The 15639-nt window shown below is 43.6% G+C and overlaps 1 protein-coding gene across 1 annotated transcript in view; it reads right to left on the bottom strand.

Moving 5' to 3' along the window:
- Positions 1-9750, bottom strand: part of GMDS (GDP-mannose 4,6-dehydratase) — a 413709-nt gene extending 403959 nt beyond the window's left edge. Inside the window, exon 1 of the mRNA XM_031049754.2 lies at positions 9466-9750. Coding sequence (XP_030905614.2) covers positions 9466-9573 — 108 coding nt within the window. The 5' untranslated portion in view covers positions 9574-9750. The remainder of the gene's footprint in view (positions 1-9465) is intronic.
- Positions 9751-15639: the final 5889 nt, after the last annotated feature.

Genomic DNA, 15639 nt, shown 5'->3' with positions numbered 1-15639 from the left:
AAGACACTGAACAGCAGCCAAAGATAGAGTGGCTGTTCCTCATCTTTCTAAAAAAGAAATTACCATCAAGAGGAAACTACGGGTCACTACCACCATCACTGATGAAGCCAGCCATTGCTATGGTAGCTAAAAGGATCCTGCATGCATGAAACAAATGTTAGGGGAAAAAAAAACCAAACAAAGAACAAACAAAAAAACTCATAACCATAACAAAAAAAAAATCCACAAAACCAAAAAAAATAACCACAACCCATGACAGCATGCTTGCAATTTGATAAGTAGCAGCCTAAACAGTCAGATTTTGTTTACTAGTTCCAGAATAGCACCAACATAGTTAAGGTTACAGGTAGTGGACTACACTAGTAGTCAGAAGGGACTGCGCCATATAAAATGAGAAGCATAAAAATCATAAACAGGATATGTACAGGAGCAGACAGGAGTATTCCCTGCCCAGTTTCAGGTTTTATTTCCTTCTACACATATGTACCATTCTATGTATAAAAAAAAGGCTTATTTCCATTCATAAAATGGTAAATAATGTTCAAGCTACTTCTGCCATGGGTTCAGACATTACAGGTTAAAAATAAGAGAACTGTCTACTCTTTTTCAAAGGGGGTAAGAGGGGTTTAAGGCTTCCATTGCAGGTGAAATGCTACTTCAAAGCGCCTATGAATACACAAGAACCAGCTACAGTTGACCTGACAGCCTATCTATTTACCACATGCTTCAGCACTATACTAGAAGGTGAAACTTTAGAGATTTGTATGTGATATACATAACACAAAGAACATCACCTCCTCAGGAACCTGGAAGAGGAAAAAAGCCAACAGGCACATAATTAATAGCTATGCAAGTGTCAGATATGTAACAGAGACAAGGTATCTTCTCATTACAGCAAAAGCACTCATCTAGGCATTCAACACTGAAAATTTTTTCCTTCTGCATTAAATTTTGCCACAGGCTGCAGGAATTCTCCTTTGAGAAGAATTTTGAAGCAGCAATAAATGTGCCAAATGACAGCTAAAGCAAAGCCCTGCAGAAATCTTTAATAAAATTTGACTGTACCTTACTACATCAATAGTCAGATTTTTCAAGAGAAAGCATATTTTCTTCCTGTTCTTTCAAAGGTGCTTAAGCACAGCAAATGCAGCACAAGCTGGTTTATCCACTTGAAAGCTTCTTGCAAAAAGCCAAGATCTGTGGCATCTTATACCCAAGGCAATTACATTTTTGTGGATAACATACCTGTTGGATCACTGGACTTGACAATATCACCACTTTCTGATGCTTAGCTAATTTCTAACTAACCAATTTGACTGCACGATGCAAGCTGTACCATATTCAATACAATAGAGTTGTCTCAGGGTACAGTAGCAAATGCTCTTCAATGGTACTTGATGGTGAACTAACTGCAACCAAATCACGAAGTCAATTGACTTAAGTCCTTATACTTAATTTGTTTGCCATCAAATAACATTTGAGTTACAAAGCAAAATTCCGGTTTCTCATCTGAAAATAAAAGCCAAAAAAAAAACCCTCCAAAAAAAAAACCCAAACCTTTATAATAAGAAATACTCCCAAAGAAGGAAGCCTGCCTTAAGGATACTACTTCATGTGTATATGTATTTGTGAATAAATGAAAAGAAAAGTTGTTGCAACATTTACATTGCATGTGAGGAAGTTCAGTTGCTTGACACATGTAAAAAGCACAGGTGACAACAGATAAGCTGGTTTACATCAACTTGTTTGACAGGCTTTACAAAAGCTTCATTATGAATTTACATTGTGAAGTCTGTACACACCCTAGAAACGGAACAAGCTTTCGGGACTTTCCAGTCCCTATAGCTTAAATAGTTAGAGCAGACTAGAAAGAATTATGCTCTTTCATCTCACCTCCTGTAACAGCTTTGCTTAGCTGAAAATTTTGGATATAACTGAATCCCTCAGTTCAAATACATATAACCCAACGGAATTTCTTAGCCAAAGTCCTAAAAACAAATTAGTGAATTTATATAAAAGAAACAGGAGGCAAAAAAAAATGTTACAACACTTATTTTGTCTGGCTAAAAAAGCAACCGAAGTAGCAAGAAGAAATTCAGAGAAGAGAGAGCACACAGCTGTGAGAAAATATTAGACATTTAGCACACTGCTGGACTCACTCTTGTGTCACTGTTCACCTAGTGCTTCAAGGAAACCATACTTTCCAAACTGTGCCCAAGCTGTGCTGCAATAGTGTAGGAGAAGCAAAGCTGACAAGCTCAGAAGAACATACTTAATCAGGACTCTACTCCAGAACCAAAAGTCTGAAGAAGCTGGGATAGAAATTTCTTGCTAGAAATTGTCAAGAGATAGAAAGCAACCACCTTCTGCCTCCTAGACAAAATAAAAGCATATTTAAGTACGAAAAAAACTTGGTCTCAATACTCTTCAAAGAAAAGCGTGGACAACAGGAAGCACTACTAGGATAAATACCAGTATCACAACTGCACTGAAAAACCTTTTATTCAGCTTCCTTGGATTACAGGGATCAGAGTGGTAACCTTTGAGATGTTCTTCACACAGGCCATCAGCAGGTTTAAGTACTCCGTTTTCCTTGTCCTTCTGCACAGTTATCTATTTTGTAAAAAAACTTACTCCAAAAGGATCTGAAAGAGAATCAGAGGAGAAAAAAAGAAAAAGGACCAAAACTTATTAGGAGAGGATGAAGTCACAGGAGAGGTTTTGACAGGAGTTCTCACTTCAGTTTTGACTGGCTGTAGGTACATAAAGAGGCTTCAGTTCTTTAAAAATCTTAGGAAATAGAGAAATACAGATTCTGTCTATACTGACAGTCACCACTCTTCATTAAATTAATAAAACACACACACAAAAAAAAACCAGGACTAAGCAAGCAGCATGCTGCTGGCAACAGGATATATTCTGCTCTCGTCAGTCTGGGAAGCAGTGCCAATAGCCCCCTCTGACTATCCACACCATTAGAAACTTTCATGAGAAATGTTGCTTGGAGGAACTTAACTTTCCAAACCAAAACTGGGTAGCGTGCTTCCATTTCATATCTTAGTACTGTTACCATGAACTTTATAGTGTTATTTTTCCTGGAACATTCAGAATCTTATCTATTTTCACAGCAGGTACAAATCACCATTTATAGTACCTTAGAATTACCTGCTGTTCACAATGTTTTTCAGTCCACATCCTGTACATATCCTGTTCAAACACAAGGAATTAGATTGCCTGCACCGGTCCTTTTGTTAATACCTGCTAGCTGAGCAAGGTTACCACAACTTCTCTCTCCAGTAAGCAACTAGAGAATAGACTTCACTGGCAGTCACAAACACTGAGCAAAGCTGTGCAAAGATGGAAAGAAAAAAGGGAAGTTAATACATCAAGACATATATGAACTAATCTTGCATCTGCCATCCCTTTTATCATTAATATCTTCTAGCTCACTTATGTTTGAACACCATTACTAATTGCACTATTCTGAAAAGCAGTGGAATACAGCTGAGCTTCTCCAGACAGGCACAGAGAACAGCCAATATCCTGGGCTCTCAGTTTAAGAATCCAAAAGCCCTACCAGTCTGCACATACTGTTGTAGAGTATGAAACACAGAAAGAAAGAGTAAAACATTGGACCACATATTTATAGGTTGCTTTTGTAGAAGATCCATGCAGTAGCTGAATTAGACTTCCTGGTAACCCTCCTCCCTTCAACCGGGGAGCCAAATCAAAATTCAGGCATCTTTCTAAAAATATGACCTCTGTTTTCAGATAACATTCTAATATCCCATTTCAGTATTTGTTCTACTACTTTTGAATAAAATATTTTTTTCTCAAGGGTTTTGGATGAAACTCAATAGCAACACTTCTTATTTATATCCTGTAAGCGGAAAGACCTGGAATTATATTTTAGGCAAGCTTGGGTTTCATGCCACAACCGCTATTCCTTTATTGCAGAGTTTTCAATAAGCCCCGTATGCTATCTTGTCACAAACTGCAGGTGTTCAACTTCTGATATTGTGGAGGACTCAGAATCATTGAAGTTCACGTTGGAAGGGAACTCTGGATCACCCAGTCCAAGATCACTGCTCAAGTCAGGGTCAGCTAGAGCAGGTTCCTCAAGAACATGTCCAGTTTGGTTTTAAATCTGTCCAGGGACAGACACTCAACTTATCCAGGCAGTCTGTTCCAGTGCTTGATGACATTCATCATGTAAAACAAAACCCAAAAAAAAAAAATCACAAACAACAGACACCTTCTCAAGTGAAGTTTCTTATATTTCAGTATGTACCCAAATAAGCATTCTTACATTATTCTTGCATCTTACCATGTCCTCAAACTAAAATAAGGACCTTCAAGGCATGTGAAATTCTCACTCAAGACAACTCTGCTACTCAGCAATTGAAGTAAAACTACCTGGTTTCAAACAATGTAATATTTGTTTAAATGAAAATGCAGCTATACTAATATTTAGCTTTAGCCAGAAACCAAGACAATATTTATTTAAATGAAAAGGCAGCAATGCTAATATTTAACTGTAGCCAGTTTCAGCAAAAGCTATCCTCTTTCATCTATGCAGAAAAGCAATCCTTTGGATTTTATCCTTCACCTGGCAAGCCAACATCCTGGTTGTGGTGCAACAGGCTATAGTGTTTCTCTACATCAGCCTTCTGTGTAAGTTCCCAGTGACAAAGATTCTCTCCTCACCACTTGATCACAATACCTGAAAAGCTTTCCTAAAAAGTTGTTCAACTGGTTGCTTTAAAACTCTTATCCAAGAATTAAAGTTTTCAGACACAGACTATCAAGGAGTTTTATGTCACTCTCCATACTAGCTATTCATTACTTTTCTTAGTATCAAGCAATGAGTCATGTTGTCCTACTAGTGCTAGTTTGCCCCACAAAGCCTGTCTTGCTTGGTTTCATTCTCAACAGCCACATTTAAATAAAGAACATCAATTCATAACAGCAAATCTTGCTTTCTCAGTTATCTTTCTGCACACTTGATACAGTTAGCCCTTCTCAAACTATGAACTGTAACACCTACATAAAACTTGCAGTGTTACAGGAATAACACAAGTTGTAAGCAACTGATTGAACTTCTGATACCAGAAAGCCAGAGGCAGATCCCATATTCTACCTACACCAGTGTTCTTGCATTTCTGCATGCACACTTGCTTGACAGTCACACTATCTTGCGGTTTGGCTGAAACTTCTACAGTCATACCTGAAGTTTTGCCAACTAGCAGTCAAGTCTAACAAAACTGCAGGCAAGGGAGCAGAAGTTGGTGCTAGTACTGTTGCTGTTAAAGAGTTCTCAAGGCAGAAACACAATTGCTTTCTTCATCTAAAACTTCCAGTAGCCTCTGGCCATGTACAGACAGTCAAGTTCTAGTGTACTGCTTCATTCAAAACTGAGCTTGATAAGTTCCTCTTGAATGATCTTGGTCTACAAACTCTTACCTTACTGTCTCCTCAAGCAGGACAGCATCAGACAAGATGGACATTATTCATTGCTCATAATCCAGTGACTAAAGGGGAAAAGTAGAAATGTCAACATATAACCGCATAGACTCAACCAGAGTATTTCTTGGTATTTCTCAAGGAAGTCAAATATCTAAATCCTCTTACAAGCATCAGCATTCAGAGAGACAATCAGGCTGATTGCAGTGCAATCAGACTTTCCAGAAAGATATTTCAGTGCAATTTTAACAGACATTTAGTCATACTGCCTAGAAAACAATACTGTCAAAAAGTACTGATTTAGTAGATTCCCCAAATAATAGACATATCTCCATATACAGAATTGTTATACTGCTATGAATCAAAACTCCCATTTTTACAGAGTAATTCTTCAAGGTTTCAAAGTTTGAAAAGTCCAGCACATCTATTTTGCATTGTGAAAACACTCTTCCAATAAAAGTCATGTTCTAGCAAAAAAATATTTTCATTTTAAAACACACACTAGGCCTGTTTAATTTTAAATACTTTTCCTTAAAGTAAAAAGTGCTATGCATTACTCATAAGTACCAGCTATACCTACACAACACTTACATGTTTTATCCATCCAACCACAGCAATTGCCCTGCTCTGGAAGCAGTTTAGCAAAACAGTGACATGTGCTACCTCCCACTGCTGTGGTGGGAATACGAGAAATCTCAATACTGCACAAGCTGTATACATGTCCATTGACTACGTGCTTAAGTCTCTTATCAGTAATGCAAGCTGTACAATGATACTGATTTCACTCTAACACCACGGGTAAATGCAGAATCTGCAGAGGCTCATTCATCTGCTTTGATTTCATAAAGACCTAGGTCCAGCCCTTGCAGCCAGAATGCCTTTGAGTCTTGACTATACAGTTATTGAATGTTTTCCTTTGTGACGTTACCATGCATATTGCAAATCCTTCTGTTGTTTGGCCAAAGGTCACAAAATCACCCTCCTATCAGTAACACATTCACCCTTGCAGAGAGAATCGTCCTTTTAACACCTTTTTTAAAAGGTGCATCTGGAAGAGAAGCAAACCACCTTAACCAGTTTTGTTAACTGGTGCAGTAAGCTGGCACAAAGCAGGAGCCTCCAGTCACTCACCCTAGTAGGGCAGACAGCCCATTGGTCTTCTGCCATCCTGTAAAGTACTGAACGAATCAGGGGGTTGTAGCTATAGACCTACTAACTTACTGTCTCTGATGAGAAATGTACTTCTCTCAACAAACTGGAAGACTGATCACACAGCAATCAAAGTAGCCCTTGGGAAAGCTGACTGTCCTCTTGCTAGAAAGAAGAGCATCAAGCAAAAATGTTAATACACACAGATTACTGGTTTTCCTCTTCTCAGACATAGTTATACCACCCTGTCAGACAGCTGCTTGGAGGGGTTTCCTGAGCCCACTAGTGGCAGACAGCTGCTAACTCATAGGAAGAGCGTGCATCAAGAAGTGTGGTAAGAACACATAAGAACAGACATAATGGGGCAAAACACAAACAGTAGGTGAACATTCAAAGCACAGCACGGGTTCTCTTGGATAAGAGATGAAATCTGCTATGAGTCTACATTGTCTCTGGATTCATCCCCTCACAAAAGGTCAGGTGGCTCTGCCACAAAAGAGAGCACTCACTGTCTCAACATGAAAAAGCAGCATGTTTGTTTTAATATGTACTTTTCCACAATGCTCATGGTCTTCCAAACAATCTACACCTGCCTCACGAGTTGATCTGTAAGTATAACAGGACAAATCACAGTTGAAGAGAAAGGTGCAAACATCATGAAGGTCAACAAAGCACAGTGCAAGATCCTACTTGCAACTTGGGGTTGGGGCAATCCCATGCCCAGCTACAGGATGGGCAGAGAAGAGATTGCAAGCAGCCCTGCAGAGAAGGACTTGGGGGTGTTAGTCAATGAGAAAATGAACATGAGCCAGCTTCAGTGTGCACTCACAGCCCAGAAAGCCAACTGTATCCTGGGCTGCATCAAAAGAAGCGTGACCAGCAGGTCAAAGGAGGTGATCCTGTCCCTCTGCTCTGCTCTCGTGAGACCTCACTTGGAGTATTGTGTGCACTTCTGATGTCCTCAACATAAAAAGAACATGGAACTGTTGGAACAAGCCCAGAGGAGGGCTACGAGGATGATCAGGGGATTGGAGCACCTCCCATATGAAGGCAGGCTGAGAGTTAGGGCTTTTCAGTCTGAAGAAGAGGAACCTGTATGGAGACCTCATAGCAGTCTTCCAGTACCTGAAGGGGGCCTATAAGGATGCTGAGGAGGGTATTCATTAGGAACTGTAGTGACAGAACAAGGGGAAATGGGTTTAAACTTAAACAGGGGAAGTTCAGGTTAGATATAAGGGAGAAGTTATTTACTCCAAGGGTGGTGAGGCACTGGAACCGGTTGCCCAAAGAGGTAAATGCTCCATTCTTGGCGGTGTTCAAGGCCAGGCTGGACAGCGCCTTGGGCAAACTGGTTAAGTGTGAGGTGTCCCGGCCCATGGCAGTGGGGGTGGAGCTAGATGATCTTAACATCCTTTCCAACCCAAACCATTCTATGATTCTAAGATTCTTTCCAATCATAACCATTCTATGATTCTATGTATGAAGCTGTCACTGACTGAATACAGGCCATAAAGGAAAACAGCTCTTCAAGCTGGATTGTAAGATAAGCAATAATGCTTACCTTACATTACCTACTTAATAGGTTATACTAATCACAGTCCATACAGCCAGCACATGCCAAGTGATAAACAATGGGCAGCAGAGCATTTTTTTTCCAGGAAATGGGCAACACGTTGCAAATAAGGTGTTTGTCAAATACAACTAAGCATGCCCAGGACAGCTTTTATTTAGCACCCACTTGCCAGCAAAGACACAACAATGCAAACCTCTTCGTGGATAAACAATCCAAGCAAATACCCAAACTGCCTATTGGGAGTGTAGCAGCACAAGCCACAAATTGCATACATCAAACCCCTGCATGTCTCACCAGGTTAAAACTCACCACTGGCACACCTTTTTTTCCCCAGTGCAGAAGTTGCTCCAAGGGGACTATTTTTTTCCTTTCCATGCCATCTTTCTCCTGCACCTTCTGCTCAAAAGCACCAGGACTGTGAGAGCATCATTATCCCTATGAGTAACACAGCCAAAGAGAGTGAAGACTGCAATGAACGCACATGAATACAAAACAAGCAGCCTGGGGAGATGTTTTTGTCTGGTTATAAAACAGGTACTGATGATGAAAGTAAATGAATAGCTGCTCAGTATGTCAGAGAGGCAGATGACAAAGAGCACCTCTTGAGTGAGGAGCCTGCTCAGATCAAGCCCAGCTTCAGGCTGCCTCATGCCTGTGCTGGTACTACTGCATTGCTTGCCTTTGCCACTTCAGACCATCAGGATGGAGGATCCCAGCACCAGCTCCTTTTCTACATTTGGCTCCTCTCTCAGGAATGCTTACTTCACATCTCGTTTCAGCACAGATTTAGCTGACCTCGTGGGAATTCCTAGTAAAGGTTACTATATGACAGTCCAAAGACGCAACATGAAAGTGATATACCCCCCATCATACAGACCTAGTGGAAAACACCTCAAACCCTGGGGCAAACAAGCCTAAGCCACGAGTAGGTGATGCCAGGGAAGCATCTTCCCTCAGGGCAGCCTGTCCGCCTCTGCGGGCTGTCAGCGAGGGCTCCTGCAACCCACACACCACGAACTGCGAGGGAAGCCGGGTAGCCGTCTCGCTAAGAGGTGCTTGAGGTGCTGGGAACGCAGCCCCGGGGATATGTCTCCCGGGGCCCAGGAGGGACGGTCAGAAGGAAGGGAGGGTGGCCGCTGCTTCGAGCCCGCCCGACAGCCCCACGCCAAACCCTCCACCGCTGCCCGCACAGCTTCAGCCACGGCGCGGGCGCCTCAAGGTGGGTCTCACCACTCCACAGCGCGGGCAAAGCCCGGGGCCGACGGGAATCCCACCGTTACCTGCCCAGTGATGCCGGTGATCAGAGCCACCTTCCTGCCGTTCAGCTCCTCGCCGTCACCTCCGGCTGCCGCGGCGCAGGCACGCGTCTCCCCCACCGGCTGTGCCATCCTCCCGGCGGCAGCAGGCGTAGCCCAGGTACAGCGATGGCCCCGGGTGGATGCTCACGGCACTACCGACGAGCAAGGCGAGGAGGATGCCGGCTCGCACACGGGCTGCCGCCACCCTGAGGCTACCTCTGCTGCCCCGAGCACCGCGGCATTTCCGCGCTCCCGCCCCGCCCACAGGTGTAGCCCACCGCCACCGCCCGGCCAACCCCGCGCAGGCGCACACTCTGCGGCGGCCCGCGCTCCGCTTCAGCCACCCCGGCCCTCCCCTATGCTGGTCTCGCCCCGCCCCGCTCGGCCCCGCAGCCAATCCCGAGCCCCGGCGCTTCCTTAAAGGGACCGCAGGCGCTGCCCGCCGCGGGATAGCTCCGGCGCGCCAGGGCTGGAGATGAGAGCGGTGATTGGATGAAAGTGGGGGGCGTGGCCTGTGCGGCTGCGGCAGCGGAGGCGGAGCCGCCGACTTCCTGGTCGCGTGTCGGAGAGCAGGATGCGCTGCCGTCACGTGAGAAGAGAGGGCCGTGGCCCCGCCCCCCCCGACGTAGAGCGCCCCCTGCGGCCTGGAGGAGCGGTGCGGCGGCGCTAGAGGCACCGGGAGGTGCGGCTTAATGGACAAGCGGGGATTGCGAGTAGAGCTCGCTACCTGGTCCCCGAGGCGTGCCGGTTATTTTAAAGGCTCCGGATCAAAACTGCAGTGGGTTCAAGCTTCAATAGGGGAAGTTCAGGTTAGACATAGAGAAGAAGTTCTTCTGTGTGAGGGTGGTGAGCACTGGCAGAGGTTGCTCAGAGAAGCTGTGGCTGCCCCATCCCTGGCAGTGTTCAAGGCCAGGTTGGAAGGGACTTTGAGCGACCTGATCTAGTTGAAGGTGTCCCTGCCCATGGGAGGGGGGTTGGAACTGGATGAGCTTTAAGAGGCCTTCCAACCCAAACCATTCTATGATTCTATGACTTTCCATGAAGCGCAGAATCCTCCAGGGTAGCAAAGCTGATCCTCCTCAGCTTTCCCACCTGTGGGAATACTTGTTAATAAATGATCCAAAGGCTTCTGGAAAAGGGATTCATAATAACTCTTCTCCTGATGGAACACAAATCAGCAGCTTCTTTTAGTGAGGCAGCATGTTGCTGTGTCTACAAAGGAAGAAGGGGCCTGCCTTTATTTTGCTGTTAATCATCAATCATAGAACAGTATGCTTGAATGGTGGGACCACTGGATGTACAGGCAATTGTATTACTATGATTTTACTATTATTATGGCTTATTACAGCGTGTGGTCAAAAATTACTTAGGTTCATTGAAAGCCCAGAATATATTTAAAAAATATTATTAAAAAAATGTGGAGCACACTGCTTTTCAACTGGAAATGTACTTCAGAATCCTGATTGCTTTTTTGCATGCTGCTCTCCATGGTCTCAGTTTAAATCCCCTTGTTGCAGCCTGCTTGTCAGTGATAGAATGGAAAAACTGTATTACATCACAGTTACTCATTTACAAGATGTCACCTCAGTCACACCATTTCTGCACCTTGTTTAGGAAGCTTTTTCCTGGATGCATGCAGATTATTACAGAGTCAGCAACACTGGCTACTTCTGTAAATGAATTTCATTCCACTAGTGATTTTTAATGGGTGTATAGAGGAGGGAAACTACAAATAATATGAATGCCACCCTTTCAGTTTTGAAATTACACCAGAGACATAAAAAGATACAATATATAAAATTATAAAATACATAAAATTATAATATGTATAAAAATATATAAAATTCTGAGAGTTTCAGGACTCTGTACACCAGAAATAAGGCACAAAAATTATTTTTATTTTTAAACTCAGAATTTGAGATTAGAGGGAGTTATGAGCAAGTTTTCTTTATTTACTTATATAGATAATTCCTTCTCCTGCTAGATCAGAACTGCATAAAGCAATGTATGACCTACAATGTTAAAAATTGTCCTTTATGTGGCCAGATAAGCTTGTCATTTCTAGCTTTTGCTGGTGGCCTATTAAATGTACTGCAAATTAAAGCTTGCCTTATTTCTCTATTTTGCTCATTAAAGCCGCAAGTAGGGGTGACAATGCAAGCCCTAAAGCTGGGCTAGAAGAGCCCAGATCATTGGGGCCTCCATATCCAACTTAGGTAGAGGAATTTTTTTATCACTTTCTCTAACAGAGTTTCTCCTACCCCAGTTGTCCAACATCCCACAAGAACTATTTTTCACATGTAGCATTTTCCTTCAGTTATTCCCAAAAGGACTCCACCTAATGGGAGAAGCCAGTTCACACTTTTCATAACTCGCCTGATTAAACTAATACATCAGTTCAATGACCACCTTTTCTTATGACCTTATTCACAGGTGACAGGCACCTTCACCTTGGGCTTTTTTCCTATTCAGAGCAATAGCTTTCCTTCCTACTCAGCATATACATTCCCGAGTGATTCAGAACAGAAGACTGCAATCTCTGTCGCTTTTGCAAGGGGAGTGCCTCAGCCAGTCTGAACTCAGAACTCAGAACATTTTAGCAGGGTTCATACTTGTATTTTTAGTCAATGCTAATACTAGAAACAGGCAGATGAAGCCAGACAGGATGTAGCCCAGTTCAGGATCCAGCTGACTGAAGCAGGGGGAAAAAAAAAAAAAAAAAGCAAATAAGAAAAAAAAAGCCTTTAACTTGTTTAAATTTCTATTCCATTTATAAGTCTGGCAGTGGTAGTTGCAGGCACCATTAGCCAGCTACCATAATCCTGCTAGGTCTGTCCCTGGTGGGCACATTCCAGGTTTAATGCACAAAGACTGTTCTGTCACCAAAGACTTGCAAGGTACATGTACAGAAGAAACTGAAGGCTCAACTGTGGCACAGGTACTAGATTTTACCTAAGTTGCTCTGGTGTTGACAGCAATTTAAGACAGACTGCAGCTGAAAACTGGATCAGCAGCCCCAAGGGACCCCAGGATTAATATTCGCTCTGAGCACTACCCTGCACCGATGTCTTGCTGCCTCCAGCACCTGTACTATTGCATGTGCTACCTAACTTAAAGCTAACTTAAACTCTGCCCACACCATAACCACTTTTTCATGCATCTGTGTGGACCTTGCTATAGCCTCTACAGCTGGCAAGGCCCTCATATGAAGAGGAGGTGGCAGACTGACACACATCTGCACCTCCACCTCCCTTGAATCTTTGTAAGAGCAGATGCTTGTGTGAGCGTGGGTGTCCAGTAAAAGTTTTATGCCCAGCAAGTGAACAAACCAGCAAGTTCTGAGGAAACACAAAGAATAGCGTGTGTGGCATTAATTTTAACGCTGCCACCCCATGAACTGAGGAGAAAAAGATAGGACAGATGTGAAGAAATTTGCTTGGTGGTGATGGATACAAACACAGAAAGAAGGATGGAGAGCACAGCTGATGGAAGTCAAACTAGTTAAACTAAGGAATAATGAAAAATGAGCAAGGAGGAAGGAGAGAGCAAAAATTAGAGAAGAAAAAAAAAATGTTGCTGAAAGTAAGGAAAAGGGGAATAATAGGAGGAAAAGACTGAAGTGTATTAGATTACAAAAAATACCATCTTAAATATTAAGGGAAAGGGAAAAGGAGGGAGAACATCCACACATAAATTTTGTTACACTTGAATACCATATGCATTGCAAACCTGACGTCAATGTCTGAATGGCGATGCAGCCACACTGCTGATTTGGATTTGGATAAGTAACTCTGTGAAGTTTAATAAACTCATGTGAATCCATTGTAAGTGCTAGCAGGAAAGATGTAACCTTACTTTAACTTCACAAGTGGAAATTACTGATTTATTCACTGTGGGACAAAGGTATCCCCAGTATTATTTCATTAATAGCATTACCCATACCAGGACTTTGGTAAAAGCTGACATGATAACACTGTATCCTGTTCTGTATAGGAGTTAGAAGTCATCACTGGACCAAGTGGAGCTCTCTTTCTATGAATCACTCAGTGAAACAAAAAGGAAAACTGGCTGTCTTTTGATAGCTGAGGCTCTTCTGAATGGTCCACATCCAATAGTTTAAGCAACTTCTGCATCATGCTGACATGAACTCCATCAAATCTGTGTCCAGTGATCAAAGAACCCTGGACAGAATACATTGTAATTTGCTTACCTTAGCTACCAAATACTTTTGATCCTGTCCCTGGCTACAAAGTCCCTAGTGACATCTACAGATTGTTCAAAACCCCACCAGGTCTGTTCTGGAGGCTGCAGAAAGGGAGCCAGTGGAGGATGGATAGTGAACCTAAGGGCACTTTCCTTCCTGAGGAGCTCTTAGTTTATACAGGCAGGTAAGTGAGGCAACTGTAGTAGGCCCAGAAGAAGGTACTCTAGAAAGAGTTTATTTTTCTACTTTGATGTTTTAAAGTAATGGCAGAAAATTACAGTATTTGTTGACTTCACAGGGCTAGGGAGCTGTGGAAAGGGATGTGGAAGAGGAGGGAAGGGGGACTCAAGGGGAGATCCATCACAATATGAAAAAAGGTGCAGATGTTGGAGTGAGAGTAAACAGTCACAGAGAGGGAAAGCACGAAATTTGGTGAGGAAACAAAGTGAAGAGCGTGCAGAGACAAGTGGATGAATGGAGGGGAAGTCTCATAATTGTTTTTCTACCTGTTGGCTCAAATATTTGAGGATGTGGGGTGTGACCTACAACCTCAATGCTCTGACATGGCAACTGGCAGGTGGAGCTGAAACAGGAGGATTCAGGGGATGGTTCTGGACAGTAAACCTTGGGGCCAAAGCCTGGAGATAAGCAGCACCTGGCACTCCTTGCCTTTTAGGTGACTCTTGTGCATCTGACAAATCTTGCGTTTCATACCTCTCCCTACAGGCTGGCATATATCTTTCCACTAGGACCTTCCCGGTGGCAAACACAGTCCCAGCCATGAGAAGTTGAGACATCAGTGCTGCGACTCAGCATTACAAAGCAGGGGGTGAAATAAATTCCTGGCAGTACTGGCTCCCAGCTGGAGCTCTTTGTGTTTAACATTCATGGCCTGTGCCCAGCCCACAAAGTATTTGCAGCCTCCTTTCCGTCTTTGAAAACACTCTCCTGCTTGGTTTTGGAGGGGTGGGTAGGCTTGGCCAGATTTACTAACTTCTTGGCAAAGATGTATCCTTTGAAAGGCAGAGACCCAGTTCCTGCTGGTGCACGTCCGGATGTGATTTCTACAGCACTCTGCGCTGCATGGTTTGTGGAAGGCAGAGGCAGTGCCAGTGCCACATTCCTCTCTCATATGTGTCTGTAACACTAGAGTGAACTGATGCTACCCTGCAGTAAAACTGTGGAAGAGCAGGATCCAGGCTGAGCTTTGTACCAGTTTGTTTCCAGCCTAAAGGTTTGCATCTGGAAGTTTTACTCATGTCTGGAACAGCATCATGACTGGGCACACAAATCTTGATCCTTCCTGTGCTTGGTGCAGGAATAGCATGTGCATGAAGAACAGGGGATGCTGGCAGAGCTTTGTGTGGGCTTTGCACTTCTGGACCACTGAAAAGGCTGCCCTCCACCCCAGCAGAAGGAAAGGAGCCTGCCTGTGTTCACCATTCCATAAGAGAAGGCTGGGACAGGCCTCCTTTCAGCCTTGATTACATTTTCTGTGTGGTCAAGAGTAGCCTTGCAGCAGTGGTGAGCTATGTTTGGTAGACTCAGGCAAGTGGGCAGGGCTGTGAGGAGCTGGAGTCTGACCCTTCTGCAGTGTCAGAGGGCAGGGGCTGACATGGGGTTCTGCGCTAAGAGCAGGGTGGCTGGGAAAGCCAGGCCTATGGGTGCCAGCAGGGCTTGGGCATTGCAGCCAGGGCCCCAAGCCAAGCCTTGGCTCAAAAAGAAACATTGTTTTGTTAAAACACCCCAGCATGGCAGTGACAGTCCAGTACTTCTCTGCTTGTGGCCTACAAGCAAGCCAGCCATCAGTGCAATGTGTTTCTCTAGCACACGGAAATAATTAACTATTGTTCCTTTGTGTCTTGGCCAGCACTGGAGGTACCTAATTTGGGGCAGTGTTTCTGTAAGAAACACCAAATAAATGTTTCTTTTCATTCTCAGAAGAGGGCAAA

This window comes from Melopsittacus undulatus, chromosome 1 (genome assembly GCF_012275295.1).
Source record: "Melopsittacus undulatus isolate bMelUnd1 chromosome 1, bMelUnd1.mat.Z, whole genome shotgun sequence".
Taxonomy (NCBI): domain Eukaryota; kingdom Metazoa; phylum Chordata; class Aves; order Psittaciformes; family Psittaculidae; genus Melopsittacus; species Melopsittacus undulatus.
This window is presented reverse-complemented; position numbering and strand designations above follow the sequence as displayed.